Source organism: Bos indicus, chromosome 3 (assembly GCF_029378745.1).
Source record: "Bos indicus isolate NIAB-ARS_2022 breed Sahiwal x Tharparkar chromosome 3, NIAB-ARS_B.indTharparkar_mat_pri_1.0, whole genome shotgun sequence".
Lineage (NCBI taxonomy): Eukaryota > Metazoa > Chordata > Mammalia > Artiodactyla > Bovidae > Bos > Bos indicus.
Window position 1 is genome coordinate 119,247,868 of NC_091762.1, and position 22,490 is coordinate 119,270,357.

General features: G+C 46.7%; 3 protein-coding genes across 3 annotated transcripts; all 3 read left to right on the forward strand.

Annotated features, from left to right (window-relative positions):
- The first annotated feature begins 756 nt into the window (after window positions 1-756).
- On the forward strand, window positions 757-1,707 carry LOC139180375 (olfactory receptor 9S13-like). Its single transcript, XM_070782016.1, has one exon. It carries the CDS (start codon window positions 757-759, stop codon window positions 1,705-1,707), a length of 951 nt encoding a protein of 316 aa, XP_070638117.1.
- Window positions 1,708-11,320: 9,613 nt separating this feature from the next.
- On the forward strand, window positions 11,321-12,271 carry LOC139180114 (olfactory receptor 9S13-like). The gene has a single exon (XM_070781387.1). It carries the CDS (start codon window positions 11,321-11,323, stop codon window positions 12,269-12,271), a length of 951 nt encoding a protein of 316 aa, XP_070637488.1.
- Window positions 12,272-21,458: 9,187 nt separating this feature from the next.
- On the forward strand, window positions 21,459-22,409 carry LOC139180119 (olfactory receptor 9S13-like). Its single transcript, XM_070781391.1, has one exon. It carries the CDS (start codon window positions 21,459-21,461, stop codon window positions 22,407-22,409), a length of 951 nt encoding a protein of 316 aa, XP_070637492.1.
- Window positions 22,410-22,490: the final 81 nt, after the last annotated feature.

Consider the following 22,490-nt stretch of genomic DNA (forward strand, 5'->3'; position numbering starts at 1 on the left):
AGAAGACATGCCCATCTCCTGAATGAGTCACAGCCCCTGTCCTGCCACTTCTCAGACTGTGCAGCTGGGTTATTTCCTTCCCAAATTTGTCCAACACTAGAGGTCCCCCGAGATCCTCAAGGATGCACAGTGCTCTGGGGACAGAACGATAGTGTAGTCCAGGTTTCAAACAGTGGTGTTGAGATGGGGCTCAGGGTCTGCAAAACAAAACGACAGAAATTCGCCCGATCATTGCTAATTCCTGCTCTCCTTCCAGCTTGGTCTTCCACGTGGGCAGGAAGCACTCAGTAAACATTTCCAAAATTTGTGAATGGGTTAACAAGGCAAGAAAGTGTATGATTAGATGTTGAAGAAGGACAGGTAATGACACAATTCAGAAGCATCCCCTTGGAGATGGAAACCATGTATTAAAGGAGGCACAGAGGCTGCAACACTCCTCACACTGAAGGTCCTGAACTCTGCAAAGCCCCTGATATGCCCCCACCCCACAATGACAGCAGCTCAGAGCCTCTGACAGAGGGAATGAACTTGCATACTTATGAATCAGTGAACTGGAGGAAATGTTCCTTTCCAGGTCAGTCTGAGCTCATCTGGCAGCAGAACTGGGCAGCTGGTTGTCTCTTGGTCAGTGGGCAGTGAGACACTGAAGGGCTCCTATTCTCCAAGAGAGTATGACCCTGTGGCCTTGACCTGCTCCCTTCTCCTTGCCTCCCACCAGCTCTCTGCTCTCTGCCCTGTGTCCCCCAGCTCAGGACCATGTTAACCCCCCAAAATGGAAACGTCTCAGCGATGCCTCTGCAGGAGTTTGTGCTGGATGGATTTGCGGGTGACCCACAGACCCAGGCCCTGCTCTTTGCTCTGTTCCTGGCCCTGTACGTGGTGGCCATCCTGGGGAACCTCACCATGATCGTGGTCATCACCCTTGATGCCCGTCTGCACTTCCCGATGTACTTCTTCCTCAAGAACCTCTCCTTTGTGGACCTGTGTTACTCATCTGTCATCTACCCCAAGGCCCTGGCCAACTTCCTGTCCTCCTCCAAGGTCATCACCTTTGCAGGATGTGCCACCCAGTTCTTTTTCTTCTCCATGCTGGTCACCACAGAGGGTTTCCTCCTGGCCGTGATGGCCTATGACCGCTTCATGGCCATCTGCAGCCCCCTGCGCTATCCCATCTCCATGTGCCCCTCGGTCTGTGCCTGCCTGGTGCTGGGCTGCTACTGTGGGGGCTCCTTTAACTCCATTGTGCAGACCCCCTTAACATTCACCCTCCCATTCTGCGGCTCCAACCACATCGACCACTTCCACTGTGATGTGCCGCCTCTGCTCAAGCTTGCCTGTGCTGACACTATGACCAATGAGCTGGTCATGTTTGGCCTCTCTGGCCTCATCATCATGGGCACCACACTCGTGGTTCTCGTCTCCTATGGCTACATCACAGTGACCATCCTGAGGATGAGCTCAGGAGAAGGGAGACACAAGCTCTTCTCCACCTGCGGCTCCCACATGACAGCCGTGTCCCTCTTTTATGGGACCCTTTTTGTCATGTATGCCCAGCCAGGAGCTGTGGAGTCCATGGAGCAGGGCAAGGTGGTCTCTGTCTTCTATACCCTGGTCATCCCGATGCTCAACCCTCTCGTCTACAGTCTGAGAAACAAAGATGTGAAGGATGCCCTGTGGAGACTGGGCCAGAAACACACAGCCAAGTGAAGGAGGGTGACCAGAGAGACCCAGTGTCCTGAGGACTGGACAAGAAGACTTTAGGGGAGGCACTGGGTTTGGTTTGAGGAATTCACTCTTTATTCATCTAATTCATTCTTTCATCCAGCATTTCATTCAACCCTTCCTGGAAACAAATCATGGGTCGCCCATTTCAAGGGTGAGTGGCAAAATCTTTGCCATCAGATAATTAATGGTTCATGATGATGAAGGCCCTAATCTCGAAGCTAGGGTAATATAGTCAGTAGAGTCATGACTTTCCTGATGGCTCAGATGGTAAAGAGTCTGCCTGTAATGCAGGAGACCTGGGTAGGACCCCTGGCTCAGGAAGATCCCCTGGAGAAGGGAATGGCAACCCACTCCAGTATTCTTGCCTGGAGAATTCCATGGACAGAGGAGACAATTCATGGGATTACAAAGAGTTGGACAAGACTGGTGACTAGCACAACACACCAGAGTCATATAAGTAGGATAGGTAGGAGTCATAGAAACAGGCTACATTCTCTACCTCAACTCTACATGACAAGACCTTTCCATTCATGGCTGATACATGAATCTCTTGAGGCTGAATGGTTTACTGATGGGAGCAATTTTGTAGAAATAGGAACCTGAAAGGCAGGCTGTGCCACAGTTAGTCTAGATGAAGTCATAGAAGAAGAAAGAGGAGGAGGAGGAGGATGAAGAGGGCAAGGGGGAAGGGAGTGGAGGAGAAGGGGAGTGGGGAGGAGGAAAAGGGGGGAGGGACTGGAGAAGTTGGGGAGGAGGACGGGGAGGAACTGAGATAGAGACACAGAGAGAGGAGAGACACAGAGAGGAGAGACACAGAGAGGAAGCCCGCCCTCTTAGGTGGGACTTAGAGACACTGAGACAATCACAGAGAGCACCTGTTTTGATACCAATTAAAATAAATGCCATTTAAAAGCATTTATTACATTTATGAGATAGATATTCAAGCAACAGGTGATATTTGATGATATTAAAGAATTTATTTATTGTGGATATTCTTTTCTTTTAGAGATGCATGCTGAAATACTTATAACTGAAACCCTATTTGTTTAATACTTACTTCAAAATAATACAGGGGCTATGGGAGTAGGGTAGGGGCTGGACAAGCCTGGCGAAGAGTTGATGGCTATTAAAGCTGGGCAATGAGTAATCGGGGCTCATTACACCATGTGCTCGTCTTTTTTTTTTTTTTTTTTTTAATTTTATTTTTAAACTTTACAATATTGTATTAGTTTTGCCAAATATCGAAATGAATCTGCCACCGGTACACCTGCATTCCCCATCCTGAACCCTCCTCCCTCCTCCCTCCCCTCCCCTCCCTCTGGGTCGTCCCAGTGCACCAGCCCCAAGCATCCAGTACCGTGCATCGAACCTGGTCTGGCGACTCGTTTCATACATGATATTATACATGTTTCAATGCTATTCTCCCATATCTCCCCACCCTCTCCCTCTCCCACAGAGTCCATAAGACTGATCTATACATCAGTGTCTCTTTTGCTGTCTCATACACAGGGTTATTGTTACCATCTTTCTAAATTCCATATATATGCGTTAGTATACTGTATTGGTGTTTTTCTTTCTGGCTTACTTCACTCTGTATAATAGATTCCAGTTTCATCCATCTCATTAGAACTGATTCAAATGTATTCTTTTTAATGGCTGAGTAATACTCCATTGTGTATATGTACCACAGCTTTCTTATCCATTCATCTGCTGATGGGCATCTAGGTTGCTTCCATGTCCTGGCTATTATAAACAGTGCTGCGATGAATATTGGGGTACATGTGTCTCTTTCAATTCTGGTTTCCTTAGTGTGTATGCCCAGCAGTGGGTTTGCTGGATCATAAGGCAGTTCTATTTCCAGTTTTTTAAGGAATCTCCACACTGTTCTCCATAGTGGCTGTACTAGTTTGCATTCCCACCAACAGTGTAAGAGAGTTCCCTTTTCTCCACACCCTCTCCAGCATTTATTGCTTGTAGACTTATGGATTGCAGCCATTCTGACTGGCGTGAAATGGTACCTCATAGTGGTTTTGATTTGCATTTCTCTGATAATGAGTGATGTTGAGCATCTTTTCATGTGTTTGTTAGCCATCTGTATATCTTCTTGTGTATTTAAAATATCCTCCTCTCCCTCCTCATCCACATCACGATGCTTAGTCAGGATGTGTCTTGGAGTTCATTGCTCTGCAACACCCTCCCTTCCAAAAAACACATTGCCAATGGGATTCCTTCTTCTGTGCTCTAAGACTCTCTTCTATTCTGTTTTTGAAAATATTTTCTCTTCCATTGTTGGTTTTTCTCTGTCAACGTTAGTTAATTTTATATTGAATTTTACATATCTGTCCTTTATACTTATTAACTTCTCTTTAATACATTTTTTCTTTTTCTTTTTTTCTCTATATTTATCAAGAAAGTCTTAAGACTGTCTCCTGTGCCAGAAATATCTTGTTTGGTTGTGTAAAGTCCACTTGCTTTATAAACAGTTTCAACTCCAGTGTTATGAAAGCTGATATTCTAATTTTGTGTTTTTTGTAGCTCTAAACATGCTTAGCAAGATGACCTGTATGAACATGGTATTTTTCTCTTGGGTATAGGTGAGTTGCAGATTTTCTTTTTTTTACTATTTTTATTTATTTATTTATTATTATTAATATTTACTTTACAATATTGTATTGGTTTTGCCATACATCAACATGCATCTGCCACAGGTGTACATGTGTTCCCCATCCTGAACACCCCTCCCACCTCCCTCCGCATACCATCCCTCTGGGTCATCCCAGTGCACCAGCCCCAAGCTTCTTGTATCCTGCATTGAACCTGGACTGGAGATTCGTTTCTTATATGATATTGTACATGTTTTCCATTACATGTTGGTTCCCAATAACAAAAATAATGGGAGAGCACATGTGAAATCTGAGCTTCCATTTCATTTGAAAATCAGTCCTTCCAATGCATATTCAGGACTGATTTCCTTTAGAATTGACTGGTTTGATCTACTTGCAGTCCAAGGGACTCTCAAGAGTCTTCTCCAACACCACAGTTCAGTTCAGTTCAGTTCAGTCGCTCAGTCTTGTCTGACTCCCTAGGACCCCATGAATCGCAGCACGCCAGGCCTCCCTGTCCATCACCAACTCCCGGAGTTCACTCAAACTCATGTCCATCGAGTCAGTGATGCCATCCAGCCATCTCATCCTCTGTCATCCCCTTCTCCTTCTGCCCCCAATCCCTCCCAGCATCAGAGCCTTTTCCAATGATTCAACTCTTCGCATGAGGTGGCCAAAGTACTGCAGTTTCAGCTTTAGCACCATTCCTTCCAAAGAAATCCCATGGCTGATCTCCTTCAGAATGAACTGGTTGGATCTCCTTGCAGTCCAAGGCACTCTCAAGAGTCTTCTCCAACACCACAGTTCAAAAGCATCAATTCTTTGGCGCTCAGCCTTCTTCACAGTCCAACTCTCACATCCATACTTGACCACTGGAAAAACCATAGCCTTGGCTAGACAGACCTTTGTTGGCAAAGTAATGTCTCTGCTTTTTAATATGCTATCTAGGTTGATCATAACTTTTCTTCCAAGGAGTAAACATCTTTTAATTTCATGGCTGCAGTCACCATCTGCAGTGATTTTGGAGCCCAACAAAATAAAGTCTGACACTGTTTCCACTGTTTCCCCATTTATTTCCCATGAAGTGATGGGACCAGATGCCATGATCTTAGTTTTATGAATGTTGAGCTTTAAGCCAACTTTTTCACTCTCGTCTTTCACTTTCATCAAGAGGCTTTTTAGTTCCTCTTCACTTTATGCCATAAGGGTGGTGTCATATGCATATCTGAGGTTATTGATATTTCTCCCAGCAATCTTGATTCCAGCTTGTGCTTCTTCCAGTCCATCATTTCTCATGAGGTACTCTGCATATAAGTTAAATAAGCAGGGTGACAATATACAGCCTTGACGTCCTCCTTTTCCTATTTGGAACCAGTCTGTTGTTCCATATCCAGTTCTAACTGTTGCTTCCTGACCTGCATATAGGTTTCTCAAAAGGCAGGTCAGGTGGTCTGGTATTCCCGTCTCTTTCAGAATTTTCCACAGTTTATTGTGGTCCACACAGTCAAAGGCTTTGGCATAGTCAATAAAGCAGAAATAGATGTTTTTCTGGAACTCTCTTGCCTTTTCTTTAACTTCACTCAAAACTTTAAAATGCAAATCAAAATAATAATATATGATTTTTCACCTATCAAATTTAAAAAATCATAAGTTTTGTAACATTGGTTGTCAGTGAAATTTGGAAAGCAGAGACAGTTTTATATTTTTTGAAGAAATAACTTTAAAATCAAAATGGTTTCAGTAACTATGGAAAGGTCAAAATATTCAGTAAACTTTTTCTGCTTGGGAAAAAATTAGCATCAGCTTCACAGAACACACCAGTGTGGATTCTGGATGTATTAACCATGTGATTGTTGAAAAAGTAAAGACTCCAAGGTTATGAGATGAACATGAAGAAGGAGTCTTCATTGAGGGTGTACTTGTTAGCTTGATGTGTAGTCAAGAAGGTAGTCAATCCTTAGGAAACCCCAATTTCCTCAGGAGGAGGGTGAGGAGAGGATGGGAGTATCCCTGGAGAAAGTCATATGAGAGCCAAGCAGACCACTCAAAAGCCAGCAGCACATTGAACAAATGTAAGATATACAAGGTATGTAAGATGGTTGGATGGCATCACCAACTCAAGGGACATGAGTTTGAGTAAACTCTGGGAGTTGGTGATGGACAGGGAAGCCTGGCGTGCTGCAGTCTATGGGGTTGCAACGAGTCAGACACGAACAAGTGACTGAACTGAACTGAACTGAATATGGAAAGAGCTCAGAATCCATGAAAAAAATGAAAAATATGTTGTAAAATAGAAAGTAGAGACTGAGAGAGCAAAGATTGACTGTTGTGTGCGAAGTTTTCCTCCCAGTAGGGAATTGGACCAGGCTTTAGTCTAGGATGAGGCTGGGTAGGATTTTTAAGGCCAAAGACTGAAATAAATGGGACGAGCTCTGCCTCACACTGGAACAGCAAGTATGTGAGTCACTGAGCCCAGTGATACGGGCTATCAGGCCAGTGTTCCTGGGGCTGCGGTCCACAAAGTAGTGGGCAAGTCCAGGCTCAGCCTCCCCTGCTTGTCTAATTTGGATCATAGCCCCCAGGTAGGATTGCATTACAGTAATGTGCTTGTAAAGGAGCAAATAACAGAATTAGAAACACAAACAGCCAACGACTGTATGGAAAGATGTCTGTCCACACTAACAGTGGTGCTCGTTAGAAGTAGACACTAGTGCTAGCGGATCAGTCGGGGTTTCCCAGAGACCCAGAGCCTGTAGGACATGTACAGGCATGTTTAGGGCTTCCCTGGTGGCTCAGTGGTAAAGAACCCACCTGCCAATAAAGGAGACATGGGTTCAATCCCTGGGTCGGGATGATACTCTGGAGAAAGAAATGGCAACCCGCTGCAGGAGTCTTGCCTGGGAAGTCCCATGGACAGAAGAGCCTGGCAGGCTACAGTCCACGGGGAAGCAAAGAGTCAGATATGACCTAGCAACTAAACAGCAATGCAGACATATATAGACAGAGAGTAACTATAAGAAATCACCCCCACACTATTATGGATGCCGGCAGGCCCCCAGATCTGTGGTTGGCAGGCTCAAGATTCAGGAAAAGCTGCTGTTTTCAGTTTTGAGTACCAGAACAGGAAAACCCTGATGTCCCAGCTTAAAAGGTAGTCAGGCAGATGGAATTCCTTCTTATTTAGAGGTGGGTCAAGGTCTTCTATTCCAGCTTTCAACTGATTGGACGAGGCCCACCTACATTAGGGAGTGCAATCTGCTTTGCCCTGTGTACCAATTTAAAATCCATCCAAAAACACCCTCACCCAAATACCTAGAATCATGTTTGACCAAATATCTGGACATCCCCTGGCCCAGTCAAATTGATGCAACTAGTCGTCACACCATGTGAGATACACAAATATTCAGAAGATGAAAGATGTTAAGTACTGAGGGGAGACCCATGTGAATTTTTCATGTGCTGATGCCAGAGGCGGAAATTGTACCAGGTCTGAGAGGGCAGTAGGGAATAGGCATAAATATCAGCTGCCAGTCCCCAGCAATGTGACCAGGAGGACAGAGTGAGCATTCTTCCCCATATTGTTTATAACAGAAAAAATAGTCTCATGGTCCACTAATACGATGGATAAATAAATTTAGTTAATATATCCATTAAAGGCAAAAAACTGACTTAGATATTCATAGAATTAGTGAAAAGATCATCTTGTAGAATTAATGAATGTCATGATCCATATTTTAGAAAAGTTAAAACCAATAAAATAAAACCCACCAGCATGCACACATGTCTGTAGGGAATCCACCTGGTTCTAAATAGGACTGAGGTTTTTACATGGGTTAAAGTTTCTGTTTTTCCTTTGCCACGTCTTCATTGCTTGGATTTCTGCAAACAGATGTTCATTTTGAATTTTTTAAAAATAGATAATTTTAAATATGTATGTTAGAAATAAAAAATGTAAAAAAGGATGCTCTTAAATTAACTGATATGTGTGATAAGGACAGAGCTATTTGCACAAGGTCATGGGGCTTGAGCGAGGAGAACCATGATAGAAGGGAGGAACCCAGTTCCTCAAGGCAGGACTCTTTCACACCAGGTCACTTTTTCTCAACCAACATAGTGGGAATATAGAAGGAGGGCTTGGTTATGAGGAGGGGCTCTGGGCCCAGGGATTCACACCTCTTGCCCCTGAGGGAAGGCCATGGGCTCTGCTGTTAGACTCAGCGCTTACCTCCTATTCATTGCTCTGGGGTTCAGAGGAATTTCTGGGTTCGGTTCCCAGCCCTGCAGGTGAGAGGGGTCAGAAAATGGTTGCCACAGGGGACACAGTAGAAGTGGAAGTCCCAGGCACTTTAGAGGCCAGAACACAAACAACTGCAGCTAATTGGCCATTCAAGGCCCAAAGACCTGCTGTGCCCTTGGAGAGATCTTCCCAGCAGAGTGTCCCCAAGGTGCAGGCAGCTTAATGTGCTTCCCAGCTGATGGACAGTGTGGAGGGGCAGGTGAACTGAGTTCATGCCCTGATCTGCTTCTATCAAGACCCAGGAGTTCCTGCAGCCAGAGCCTGCTGCCCTCCTCTGTCCCCCTCCTCACTCTCACTTCCCTGCACAGGAGGCCAGAGGTGGACGAGGGAGGGGGCCCTCAACACCACATCATTATCATCAGCACAGACCTGGGTCAGGAGTCCTGTCCTCCCAGGGAGCACAGGGTCCTGGGTGAGCCATGCGCCTCCTGACATCACAGAGGCAGTGCAGTCATCACTCAGCAGGGCATGGTCAGCCTCACTGACAGGTGAGTCCTGGGAACCTGGATCCTGGACAACAAGGTCCCCACTTCCCACTGCCCTGGGCAGGGTTAGTTAGGACAGTGGGTCTGAGCTTAATGAGAGTAGAAATAATCAGGGGTTCTACAGTAAATGTGGGTTTTACTTTGGTGCCCAAGATTCTGCATTTCTGACAAGCTCTTGGCTTCTCAAGCTGATGCTGTAGGAGCTTAGACCACACGAGTAACGAGAGTTCACAAGGAAAGGGCTCAGGACACAGTCACTACAAATAGACACTCATAGACAGCATGGATTCTTCTGCTTCACCTGGGAAAGTACTTTTCAGGCTCAACTCAAAGGCAGGTTTACTGAACCTATCACCACAGCCCCACTTGGGTCAACTCAAAAGCCAAAGGAATGTGAGTTTGTTTTTTCAAAAACCAAACCAGGAACTTGGCTTCCCAAATGAAAATGCCAACTGCTTCTCATGTACTCCCCCAGGCATCCTAGTGTCACTGTTGTGATGACCCAAGGGCCCGTGAGGTGGACAAATTGTTCTGGGACATAGTTTCAAATATGAAGCTGGAAACCCCAGGGGACACAGAAGCAGGGTCACCCAATCTGGGGTAGTGGGTAGGAGATGGCCCCTCTGGTCGCATTTGACATCATTATGTGGGTGAACACGTGGGTGGGCAAAGCAGAGGGCAAGGGCATCGCTCCTCAGGTGTGAGTGTGGGCACAGGGTCTGGCCAGGCGCACAGCTAAGGTGTACGGGGCAGACCCTCAACTCCACCCTGAGCACCAGGTCCAACCCTGAATTTGAGGGGGTCTACCAGCATCCCCTCTGCTGTGAGAGTGGCTCAAGTAGCCCAGGAGAGGAACACTGGACCACCCACTCTTTCACCACACCCTGTATTGTTAGAATGCCATGGCTCTCACAGACCACCTTCCAAGAGAACTTCAGGATGAGAGGGAACGTGAGGATCATCCCTTCTTCCCCCTTCACTGACCATCCAGCCCCAGCCTGCACACCCCCCCCACATGGAGCTCACTCCCTGCAAAGAAAGCCAGATCCATGATGCTACAGCTCTTATCCCTAGAAAACATGGAATCTCTCTGAAACCAGACTCTGCCCTCTCACTGATCCTCTTCCCCTCCCTGGGAGGCACAGTTGCTCTGTGCCCACCTTCCTTCCCCACTCCTACCTCCTTAGACTCAATCTCCTCGGACTATTCCTCTGGCCACCACACAGCAGGTCCCCATGTCCCACGTGAGTGTGGTGGTCAGCCTTGCTCAAGACAGACAATGGAGGTCTGGGCTGTGACAGGGACAGGAGGACCCAGACACTGAGCAGATGTGACAGTGTTGGAGGCTCCCACGACTCCACGCAATCACCCACAAGGATGTGCCAAAGAACCAGGGGCATGGAAGTAAGGACAGGAGAGGACATGCTCAGGTCCTGAATGTGTCACAGTCCTTGTCCCACTGCTTCTCAGACCATAGAGTTGGGCTGTCCCCTTTCTATGAATTGTCCAACATCTGGACATTGGCCAGAAGCACCCTGAGGTCCTCAATGATGCATAGAACTGGCCCTGGCTCAAAAAAAAAAAAAAAAAAAAAAATGCTGAGTTGGGGCTAAGCATCCACAGGGGAGAGAGACAAAAAGCACTTGAATTAGCCTGGTGAGGACTGGTCCCTGCTCTGCTGCCAGCTTAGTGTAGCGGTGGAACAATTACTAGGTCAGTCCTGAAACAGAAAGTGCTTAATAATACTTCTGAAATTAGTCAATCAGTAAAATAAGGTGCAGAAAACACAGGATTACATACTTAAGTGAGATGTGTAAATGCAACAGCTTAGGAGCATCCTTGAGGTGAAGCAATATTTCCTTGAAAGGAGTGAAACATGGCTATATTGCTGTTTTACACCGAAGGCTCTCAGCTCAGATAGACACCTGTGACGCCCCCTCAGATCCTCAGCAACACTCAGTTTCTCACGGAGGGAGTGCTCCAAGCAAGTATACGAAGATATGAATCAGAGGAATGTCTGCCATTTCAGGCCAGTCTGAGCTCATCTGAAAGCAGAACTGGGCAGCTGGTGGTCCCTTGGTCAGTGGGCAGTAAGGCACTGAAGGGCTCCTATTCTCCAAGAGAGTATGACCCTGTGGCCTTGACCTGCTCCCTCTCCCTGCCTCCCACCAGCTCTCTGCTCTCTGCCCTGTGTCCCCCAGCTCAGGACCATGTCAATTGCCAAAAATGGAAACCTCTCAGTGAGGCCTCTGCAGGAGTTTGTGCTGGAGGACTTTGAGGGAGGTTCGCAGACCCAGGCCCTGCTCTTTGCTCTGTTTCTTGTCCTGTACATGGTGGCCATCCTGGGGAACCTCACCATGATCGTGGTCATCACCCTGGATGCCCGTCTGCACTCCCCGATGTACTTCTTCCTGAAAAACCTCTCCTTTGTGGACCTGTGTTACTCATCTGTCATCGCCCCCAAGGCCCTGGCCAACTTCCTGTCCTCCTCCAAGGTCATCACCTTTGCAGGATGTGCCACACAGCTGTTCTTCTTCTCCTTACTGGCTACCAGTGAGGCATTCCTCTTGGCCGTGATGGCCTATGACCGCTTCATGGCCATCTGCAGCCCCCTGCTCTACCCCATCACTATGCGTCCCTCGGTCTGTGCCTGCCTGGTGCTGAGCTCCTACTGTGGGGGCTGCCTCAACTCCATCCTGCAGACCAGCTTCACATTCACTCTCCCATTCTGCAACTCCAACCACATCGACCACTTCTTCTGTGATGTGCCTCCTTTGATCCAGATTGCCTGTGCTGACACTACCATCAATGAACTGCTCTTGTTTGGAATCTGTGGCCTCATCATCGTGGGCACCACACTCGTGGTCCTCGTCTCCTATGGCTACATCACAGTGACCATCTTGAGGATGCACTCAGGAGGAGGGAGACACAAGCTCTTCTCCACCTGTGGCTCCCACATGACAGCCGTGTCTCTCTTTTATGGGACTGTCTTTGTCATGTATGCCCAGCCGGGAGCTGTGCAGCCCATGGAGCAGGGCAAGGTGGTCTCTGTCTTCTACACCCTGGTCATCCCAATGCTGAACCCCCTCATCTACAGTCTGAGAAACAAGGATGTGCAGGAAGCCCTGTGGAGACTGGGGCAGAAACACACAGCCACGTGAAGGAGGGTGGACAGAGAGAGAGTGTCCTGAGAACATAACAAGAGGGTTTTATGGGAGGCACTGGGTTTTGTTTGAGGAATATATTCTTTCATGCAATTCATTTTTTCTCCCATTTCACTCAGTCCTTTGTGGAAGCACATGTTGGACCACACATGTAAGTCTGAGATGCAGAGATAGATAATGCCACTGGAAAAATAATGGCCCATGATGGGGCAAGATTCTAATCTCAAAGTCTGGATAATATAGCAGGCAGAGTAATGAGCAGAGTATTGAAACAAAACGTGTATTCCAGGTTCAACATCCTCCAGGGGAGGTATGAAACTAACAGTCTCAGGCCTCTCTCTCCACTTCATCTATGAATCTAATGTAAATGTGTGCTTAGCAATCTCCCCTGGAGCACATAGAAGGGGCGGGCATCATGACACTCATCCTGGCCCCTTCCTTGGTGATAGCCTGGGTCACCATAGCCAATTAGGGGGTTAGGAAGACCGTGCTTCCCCTCAGTCCTGCAGCGGGGCTGTTCCTCCTCCTTCCCCTTCTGTTCACTGATATCACCACCCAACTCCTGCTTCAGACGCTCCTAGTGCTCCCTGTCCTGAGTTTCTCCCCTTAGACAGCAGCTGGGAGCCCCAGGGAGCCAACATGGATGCCTGACACCCAAAGTTCACCATCCAACCTGACAGGTGACACTGTCCTGACTACTTGCGACCATAAGAAATGGGACCTTGTCAGCACAGACACCTCTGAAAAAGGATGAAGCTCACAGTGGCTGAAACAGAGAGCAGGCGGTGGAGAGGGAAGGTACACTTTCTTGCTGGTGAGCACCACTCCCTGCTCTCTGTCCCAGACTTCCTGGGACCCTTAATTTTGACCTGCCCATTCAGCGCTCCATGCTTGTGCTCCATGGACCCAACACACAGCCTGGACTCAGAGCCCAGCGGCCTCCTTAACATGTCTCCTTTTAGTAGAATCATCCCCTCTCAGTCACTCCCAAGGCCCCTGGACATGGAGATGGTCTGTATACTCTGTAGGGTCAGTAGGAATGTGGCCTGTCTGTCGGATCACGGATCTCCATCTCCCTGCTCTCCCCTCCCAGGAGAACTGCCTGAAGGGGCTGACAGCTAAGTTATTGTTCTGCAGCTCACGATTACTCAATTTAACATGTATGACACGGTCTCTGTCAAACTCTTTTGCCCACTGATCTCCAAAATTAATTCTATGTCTGTCCTACTTGACTATATTTATCTGAGAATGCAGTTTTTAAAATAAATCCCCACATTTTCTGCTCCACAAATGACATGGTTTCTTAACTTTCAAGTGATAGTGTCGTTCCACCCCCAGCCTCTTTTTCCCACCCTCTTCCTGCTCCTCCTCTTCCCTCTTCTCTCTTCCTGCTTGTTTCACTCCCTGTCTCTCACTTGTTCTCCCATTCCATGTGTTTTCCAAAGCACTGGACTCCTAATCTTAAACCAGATTTGGAATGGAAAAAAGCAAGTGCAATATTCTTTTCTTCTTACACAAGAGTGTAATTATCATCAACATGTAAAATTTAAATGTACAAACAGTGAAGTATCCATTGTTCTTAGGCTTCCCTGGTGGCTCAGTGGTAAAGAATCTGCCTGCTGATGCAGGAGATGCGGGTTCAATACCTGGTCTAGCAAGGTCCCCTGGAGAAGGAAATGGCAGTCCACTCCATTACTTTTGCCTGGAAAACCCCATGGACTGAGGAGCCTGCCAGGCAATAGGCCATCGGGTCGCAAAGAGTCGGACATGACTTAATGACTGGACAACAACAACTTATTGTTCTTAGAAAAGCATTAATTAAGACTTTGGAATAAATCAAGAAAGCTGGTCAGATATTGATGGAATAGAAATTCTCCAATAATCTGAAGAAAAAGATTTTTTTTTAATCCTACATATTGTCTTTTTCTTTACATTACCTACATTTCAGATATCAGTGGAAATCACTGCACAATGTTAGAAGTGATTTATTTTGTTTGTAGATCCCATAAAATGCTTTGTAAGCTGCTGTCATAGGTAAGTTCTCAGTACATATCTTTTGGTGATTATCAGTTCATTCAGTCACTCAGTCGTGTCCAGCTCTTTATGACCCTAAGGACTGCAGCATGCCAGGCCCCCCCTTTCCAACACCAACTCCCAGAGTTTACTCAAACTTATGTCTGTTGAGTCAGTGATGACATCCAACCATCTCATCCTCTGTCATCCCCTTCTCCTCACGTCCTCAATCTTTCCCAGCATCAGGGTCTTTTCAAATGAGTCATTTCTTCCCATCAGGTGGCCAAAGTATTGGAGTTTCAGCTTCAGCATCAGTCCTTCCAATGAATATTCAGGACTGATTTCCTTTAGGATGGACTGGTTGGATCCCCTTGCAGTTCAAGGGACTCTCCAATACCACAGTTCAAAAGCATAAATTCCTTGGTGCTCAGCTTTCTTTATAGTCCAACTCTCACATCCATACATGACTACTGGAAAAGCCATAGCTTTGACTAGATGGACCTTTGCTGGAAAAGTAATGTCTCTACTTTTTAGTATGTTGTCTAGGTTGGTCACAGCTTTTCTTACAAGGAGTAAGTGTCTTTGAATTTCATGGCTGCAGTCACCATCTGCAGTGATTTTGGAGCCCTCAAAAATAAAGTATGTCAATGTTTCCATTGTTTCCCCACCTATTTGCTATGAAGTGATGGGACCAGATGCCATGATCTGGCATTGCCTTTCTTTGGGATTGGAATGAAAACTGATCTTTGCCAGTCCTGTTGGCACTGTTGAGTTTTCAAAATTTGCTGGCATATTGACTGCAGCACTTTCACAGCATAATCTTTTAGGATTTGAAATAGCTCAACTGGAATTCCATCACCTCCACTAGCTTTGTTTGTAGTGATGCCTCCTAAGGCCCACTTGACTTTGCATTCCAGGATGCCTGGCTCTAGGTGAGTGATCACACCATCATGATTATCTGGGTTGTGAGATCTTTTTTGTATAGTTCTGTGTATTCTTGCCACCTCTTATTAATATCGTCTGCTTCTGTTAGGTCCATACCATTTCTGTGCTTTATTGTGCCCATCTTGGACATTCAGGTATGACCTAAATCAAATCTCTTACGATTATACAGTGGAAGTGAGACATAGATTCAAGGGATTAGATCTGATAGACAGAGTGCCTGAAGAACTATGGACAGAGGTTTGTGACATTGTACAGGAGGCAAGGATCAAGACCATCCCCAAGAAAAAGAAATGCAAAAAGCAAAAATGATTGTCTGAAGAGGCCTTACAAGTAGCTTTGACAAGAACAGAAGTGAAAGGAAAAGGAGAAAAGGAAAGATATGCTCTTTTGAATCCAGGGTTCCAAAGAAGAGCAAGGAGAGATAAGAACACCTTCCTCAGCATTCTCTTGGCAAAACTCTATTAGCCTTTGCCTGCTTCATTCCGTACACAATGGCCAAATTTGTTTGTTACTCCAGGTGTTTCTTGACTTCCTACTTTTGCATTCCAGTTCCCTATAACGAAAAGGACATCTTTTGGGGGTGTTAGTTCTAGAAGGTCTTGTAGGTCTTCATATAACCATTGAACTTCAGCTTCTTCAGCATTACTGGTTGGGGCATCGACTTGGATTACCGTGATATTGAATGGTTTGCCTTGGAAATGAACAGAGATCATTCTGTCATTTTTGAGATTGCATCCAAGTACTGCATTTCAGACTCTTTTGTTGACTACTCTTTTGTTGACTACTACTATAATGGCTACTCCATTTCTTCTAAGGGATTCTTGCCCACAGTAGTAGATATAATGGTCATTTGAGTTAAATTAACCATTCCAGTCCATTTTAGTTAACTGATTCCTAAAATGTTGACGTTCACTCTTGCCATCTCCTGTGTGACCATTTCCAATTTGCCTTGGTTCATGGATATAACATTCCAGGTTCCTATGCAACATTGCTCTTTACAGCATAGGACTTTACTTCCATCACCAGTCACATCCACAACCGGGTGTTGTTTTTGCTTTGGCTCCATCTCTTCATTCTTTCTGGATTTATTTCTCCACCCTTCTCCAGTAGCATTTTGGGCACCTACCGACCCAGGGAGTTCATCTTTCAGTGTCCTATCTTTTAGCTTTTCATACTGTTCATGGGGTTCCCAAGGCAAGAATACTGAAGTGGTTTTCCATAAATGGCATAGATTTGATATACCCATCAATATGACCAAGGATGGGAGAAACAGAGACTCCTACACTGCTGGATGTGTTACATTGCTACAAAAGTTTTGTAAGAAAATTGGCCAGATGAGTAGAGAAAGGAGGAATTTTATATACTGCAGTTGCTCACCAAGAACTCTGAACAGCCAGAATGATTTACAGCAAGAACAATTCATCCTCCTGTCCTCATGGAAGTCATGAATGTAGACAGTCCAGACACACAGAGACTAGGTGAAGAAACTAGAACAGAAGAGATGGATCGGCATGGGTAACCTTTCTGCTGATGCTTAGTCAATACTGTGTCACTAGGGCACCTTATAGACTGCTTCAATTCCACAGAACTTCATTAAAAGGGAAGGCCTCTAGCCTGAGTACTGAGTAATTGGTTGACAAAAACGAAGAAAGATGTAAGGAAGGGAACCTTCATAATGTAAGATTAATATGAAACTTAATGAGATTGAGAAAAATGCATCTTTCTACTTAGGAATCCATTTCTTTTGTAGATATACACTTAGAGGGGGGAAATGTCCATTACATAATATACATTATTGAAAAATTCAAAAGTGAAGCAATATAAACATTTCTCTAAAGAATATTTCAGAAGTAATTAGAGTATGTTATCACGTTTAAACAATAGAAATAAGTGAACTAGAATAAGGAAGAATTAAGAAAGGTAGGTGATCAAGATCTCTGAAGAGTGCATTTTACATAGAGCTGGAGAGATGGCCCACCCCTGAGATAGGAGAGTAGAGGTTATTGCTGGTCATGCCAGGTAAAAGAAAACTCCCTCCCTGCCCTCCTGTGTCAGTCACCAGGGCCACTGTAACTAGTTAACCCAAAACTGGTGACTTATAGCAACAGGAATTTACTCTCTTGAGGTCTGGAGAAAGATGTCCAAAATCAATTTGTCAGCAGGGCCTGCTGCCCTTGAAAGCTCTAGACAAGCATTCTTCCTTGCCTCTTCCTGGAGGCTCCTGGCATCCTTGGCGTTCATTACCCTGTTCCTGCATCATTCCAACCTCTGCCCAGTCTTTACATGCCTTTCATCCACGTGTCTTATGTCTCTGTATCAGTCTCTTTTCTTATAAGGACACCGGTCATTGGATTTAGGGTCCGCCTAATCCAGCATGACCTCATCCTAACTCATTCATTTGGAAAGACCCTATATTAAAATAAGATCACCTTCTGAACGTCTGGGTCGACATTTTTGAGGGAGACACTATTCACCTTTCTACAGTGATGTTCAGTGTGCTTCAAGGGAATTTATGTTCTGCGATTGCTGAGTATAGCGCTCATCTATGCCAAGTGGGTCCATTAAATTAGTATTTTGACTCAGTCTAACAAATGACTACAATTTTCCCTTGTTTCATTGTTATTGAGAGGTATGTTAACACATCAACTATAATTTGAATGTATGCATTTCACTTTAATTCTATCAGTTTTTATATTTTAAATCTCCATTAATTGTACACAAATTTAAAATTTCACATTATCCAGTTGAAAGCTCACATTATCCAGGATAAAACATTCTCATTATAAAATGTCACCATATGAACATTTAGTCCTGAAATCTGCTTTTTCAAATAATTATTGAGCCACCCAGTCTTATGTTTTTTTAAAAGAATGTTTACAATACAACTTTATCCAGCATATTTTCTGTTTTAATATTGAACATTTATCACATTTGTATATTTGTTTTCCTTTTCCAGCCAGGATTACCATTTTTTTAGTGGATATATTTAGTGTTTCCCAGGTGATGCTAGTGGTAAAAAATTCTCTTGCCAATGTAGGAGACAGAAGAAACGTGAGTTTGATCCCTGGGTCAGGAAGATCCCCCAGAGAACAAAATGGCAACCCACTCCAGTATTCTTGCCTGGAGAATCCCATGGACAGAGGATCCTGGTGGGCTACAGTCTATGGGGTTGCAAAGATTTGGACACATCTGAAGTTACTGAACACACTGAGTGTAGGGCTGCCTTGAAGAGAATGCAAATAGCCAAAACAGGACAATTTTAGCATGAAAAAGGGTCATAAGGGTAAGAAGTGTCATAGAAAGGGCTGTGCTGTTGCCCTGGGTACAGACTCCCCACCTGTCACTTTTCCTCACAACCACAGATGAGGATGGAGCAGAGGAGGAGAAAGGGCTGTGGGCCAGGAGATCCCACCTGCTGCCCAGGGACATCTTTCCAAGGACATCCATAGACTCCGTATAAGTTGTCTGCATTTCTCTACTGTTTGCCCCACCCACACTCAGGGCTCCCTAATGGACTTCAGTCTTCCTGCCTCCCCTGTACTGGACTGAGATGTATCAAAGGACGATTGGCCACAGGATTGCAGCTCCTGGGACCCAGGGGTTGTGAGTCCCAGTGCACTCAGAAGCCCAGGTCTCACCTAATTTGCCATTTGAGGCCTCAAGTCCCAGACCTGCAAATAGAGAGCATTTTCCCAACAGAGTGGCCCCAAAGTACAGGAACCTGACATGTTGCCCAGATGACAGATAATGTGGAGAGTCAGGTTACTGAGTCCATCCCCTGCTCTGCTTCTATCAAGACCCAGGAGTTCCTGCAGCCAGAGCCTGCTTCCCCCCGTGTCCCCTCCTCCCTCTCACTTCCCTGCACAGCAAGCCAGAGGTGGATGATGGAGGGGGTTCTCAGTGCCACGTCATTATCATCAGCACAGACCTGGTGAGGAGTCCTGTCCTCCCCGGGAGCACAGGGTCCTGGGTGAGCCATGCCCCTCCTGACATCACAGGAGCAGTGTGGTCATCACTCAGCAGGGTGTGGTCAGCATCACTGACAGGTGAGTCCTGGGAGCCTGGATCCTGGACAACTTGGTCCCCCACTCTCAATTGCCCTGGGCAGGGTCAGTTAGGGCAACGTGTCTGAGCTTAATGAGAGTAGAAATATTCAGGGAATGTTGTATAAATATAGGTTTTAATTAGTGCCTGAGACTCTGAATTTCAGAATAGCTCACAGTCCTGCTGTTTCTGTGGGACCTCAGACCACACCTGAGTTACTAGATTCACAATGAAAGGATCCAGGATGCAGTCACTAAAATTGAGTCTCACAGACAACACTGATTCTTCTGCTTCATCTGGGAAAGTATTTGTCAGGATCAACTCAGAGGCAGGTTTACTGAAGCCACCACCACAGCCCTACTGGGTCATTTCAACAAGCCAAAGGAATGTGAGTTTGTTTTTCAAAAATCAAACCACAACTTGGCTTTTAGGATGAAAACGTCAACCTCTCCTCATAAGCTTCCCCAGGCATCCTAAGGGTCACTGTTGTGATGACCCAAGTTTTCTGAGGTGGATGAATTGTCCTGGGAAACAGAACAGAAACAGGAAACTGGGAAGCCCAGGGGACAAAGAAACAAGACAGCCTGCCTGAGAATGGTGGATGAGAGAGCTGGTCACTCTGGTCAAAGTGGCTGCATTGTGTGCATGAGCAGGAGTGAGCAAAGACGGACAACAAGGGCATGGCCATCTGGGGAATGCACAGAGGGGGTCCATGTACAGGCTGGGTGACAAAGGTGTGTTGGGCAGACCCCAGCTCCACCCGTAACACCCAGCTCAAAACCTGATTTGAGAGGAGCCATCCTGGGCATCCCTGGTCTGACTGTCCCCTCTGCTGTCATGTGAGGGTTGGAGTCAAATAGCCCAGGAAAGAAATGCTGGACAACCCACTCTTTCACTTGCACTTCTACTGCAAAGTCTTGCCTCTCATGGATCACCTTCTAAGAACTTCAGGCTGGGAGGGAACATGGGGGCCATTGCTCCTCAACAGGCACCACTCACCACCACCCTCTGCCTGCACACATGCACTTCTGGGGAACTCTCTCCCTCCAAAGGCAGCCAGCTCCATGATGTTGCAGATCTGACCTCTAAGAAGCATGGGATCTCTTTGAAATCAGCCTTCACCCTCTCACGAACCGTCCGTCCCCACCATCCACCCCTGAGAGGCACTGTGGCTCTGTGCCCACCATTCTTCCCCACTCAACCGTTCCTCAACCATTCCTCTGGCCACCACACAGCGGGTCCCCATGTCCCATGTGAGTGTGGTGGTCAGCCCTGTGCAGTGCAGACAAGGGATGTCTTGGCTGTGACAGAGACAGGAAGCAGCACCCAGCAGGAGACGCAGACATTGAGCAAATGTGACTGTTGGAGGCTCCCATGGCTCCAAGCAGTCACCTCACAGGGTGTTCCCAGGAGCCAGGGCGGGGAAGGCATGCCCATCTCCTGAAAGTGTCGCAGCCCCTGTCCTGCTGCTTCTCAGACCATGGAGGTGGTGTCCCCTCTCCATTTTTTCCAACACTGGGACATTGGCAGGAGGCTCCCTGAGGTCCTCAAGAATACACAGCACTCTGCTGACACCGTGACACCGTGGTCCAGGCTCCAGACAGTGGAGCTGAGATGGGGCTCAGGGGTTGCAGGAGAAGCAGACAGAAAACACACATTTGCCTCATGGGGGCTGGTTCCTGCTCTGTTCCCTGCCTGGAGATGGAGTCATCACCAACTCAAGAGCAGGTAGGTATGAGGCCCTCAGTTCGCATTTTTAAAATTAATGAATTAGTTACTGAGGCACAGTTAATTTAAGATAAAATACATGAGCAAGTGTGGAAATGGCACCATTAGGAGGCATTTCCTTGGGGGTGGAAAGCTTTTCTCTGAGAGGAGAGACAAGGGCCTGCAATGCTGCTCACACTGCAAGGTCTCACTGAAGCACCCAGCCCCTGCCCCAATAAATAGCAGCTCAGACTTACCACAGAGGGAATGTTTGTGATTTAGTAAAATTGGAGGAAATCTTTGCATTTCAGGTTAGTCTGAGTGCATCAGAAATGGGCAGCTGTGGTCTCTTAGTCAGTGGGCAGTGAAGGCTCTCTGGTCTGCAAGAGATATGACCTTGTGACCTTGACCTGCTCCCTCTTGCTGCCCCGGCCTGCTCTCTGCTGTCTACTCTGGGTATCATCAGCTCAGGGCCATGTCACCCCACAGAAATGGAAACCTCTCAGTGATGCCTCTGCAGGAGTTTGTGCTGGATGGATTTGAGGGTGGTCTGCAGACCCAGGCCCTGCTCTTTGCTCTGTTCCTGGTCCTGTACATGGTGGCCATCCTGGGGAACCTCATCATGATGGTGGTCATCACCCTGGATGCCCGTCTGCACTCCCCAATGTACTTCTTCCTCAAGAACCTCTCACTTGTGGACCTGTGTTACTCGTCTGTCATTGCACCTAAGGCCTTGGCCAACTTCCTGTCCTCCTCCAAGGTCATTACCTTTGAGGGATGTGCCACCCAGTTCTTCTTCTTCTCCATGCTGGTCACCACTGAGGGATTCCTCTTGGCCGTGATGGCCTATGACCGCTTCATGGCCATCTGCAGTCCCCTGCGCTATCCTATCTCCATGTGCCCCTCGGTCTGTGCTCGCCTGATGCTGGGCTGCTACTCTGGGGGCTGCCTCAACTCCATTCTGCAGACCAGCTTCACATTCAGCCTCCCGTTCTGTAGCTCCAACCACATTGACCACTTCTTCTGTGATGTGCCGCCTCTACTCAAGCTTGCCTGTGCTGACACTACCATCAATGAGCTGCTCTTGTTTGGCATTTGTGGCCTCATTATCATGGGCACCATACTTGTGATTGTCATCTCCTACAGCTACATCACAGTGACCATCCTGAGGATGCACTCAGGAGGAGGGAGACACAAGCTCTTATCTACCTGTGGCTCCCACATGACAGCCGTGTCCCTCCTTTATGGGACTGTCTTTGTCATGTATGCCCAGCCGGGAGCTGTGCAGTCCATGGAGCAGGGCAAGGTGGTCTCTGTCTTCTACACCCTGGTCATCCCGATGCTGAATCCCCTCATCTACAGTCTGAGAAACAAGGACGTGAAGGATGCCCTGTGGAGACTGGGGCAGAAACACACAGCCACATGAAGGAGGGTGACCAGATGGGGACAATGTGTCCTGAGGAGAGGACAAGAGGGCTTTGGGGGAGGCACTGCATTTGGTTTGACA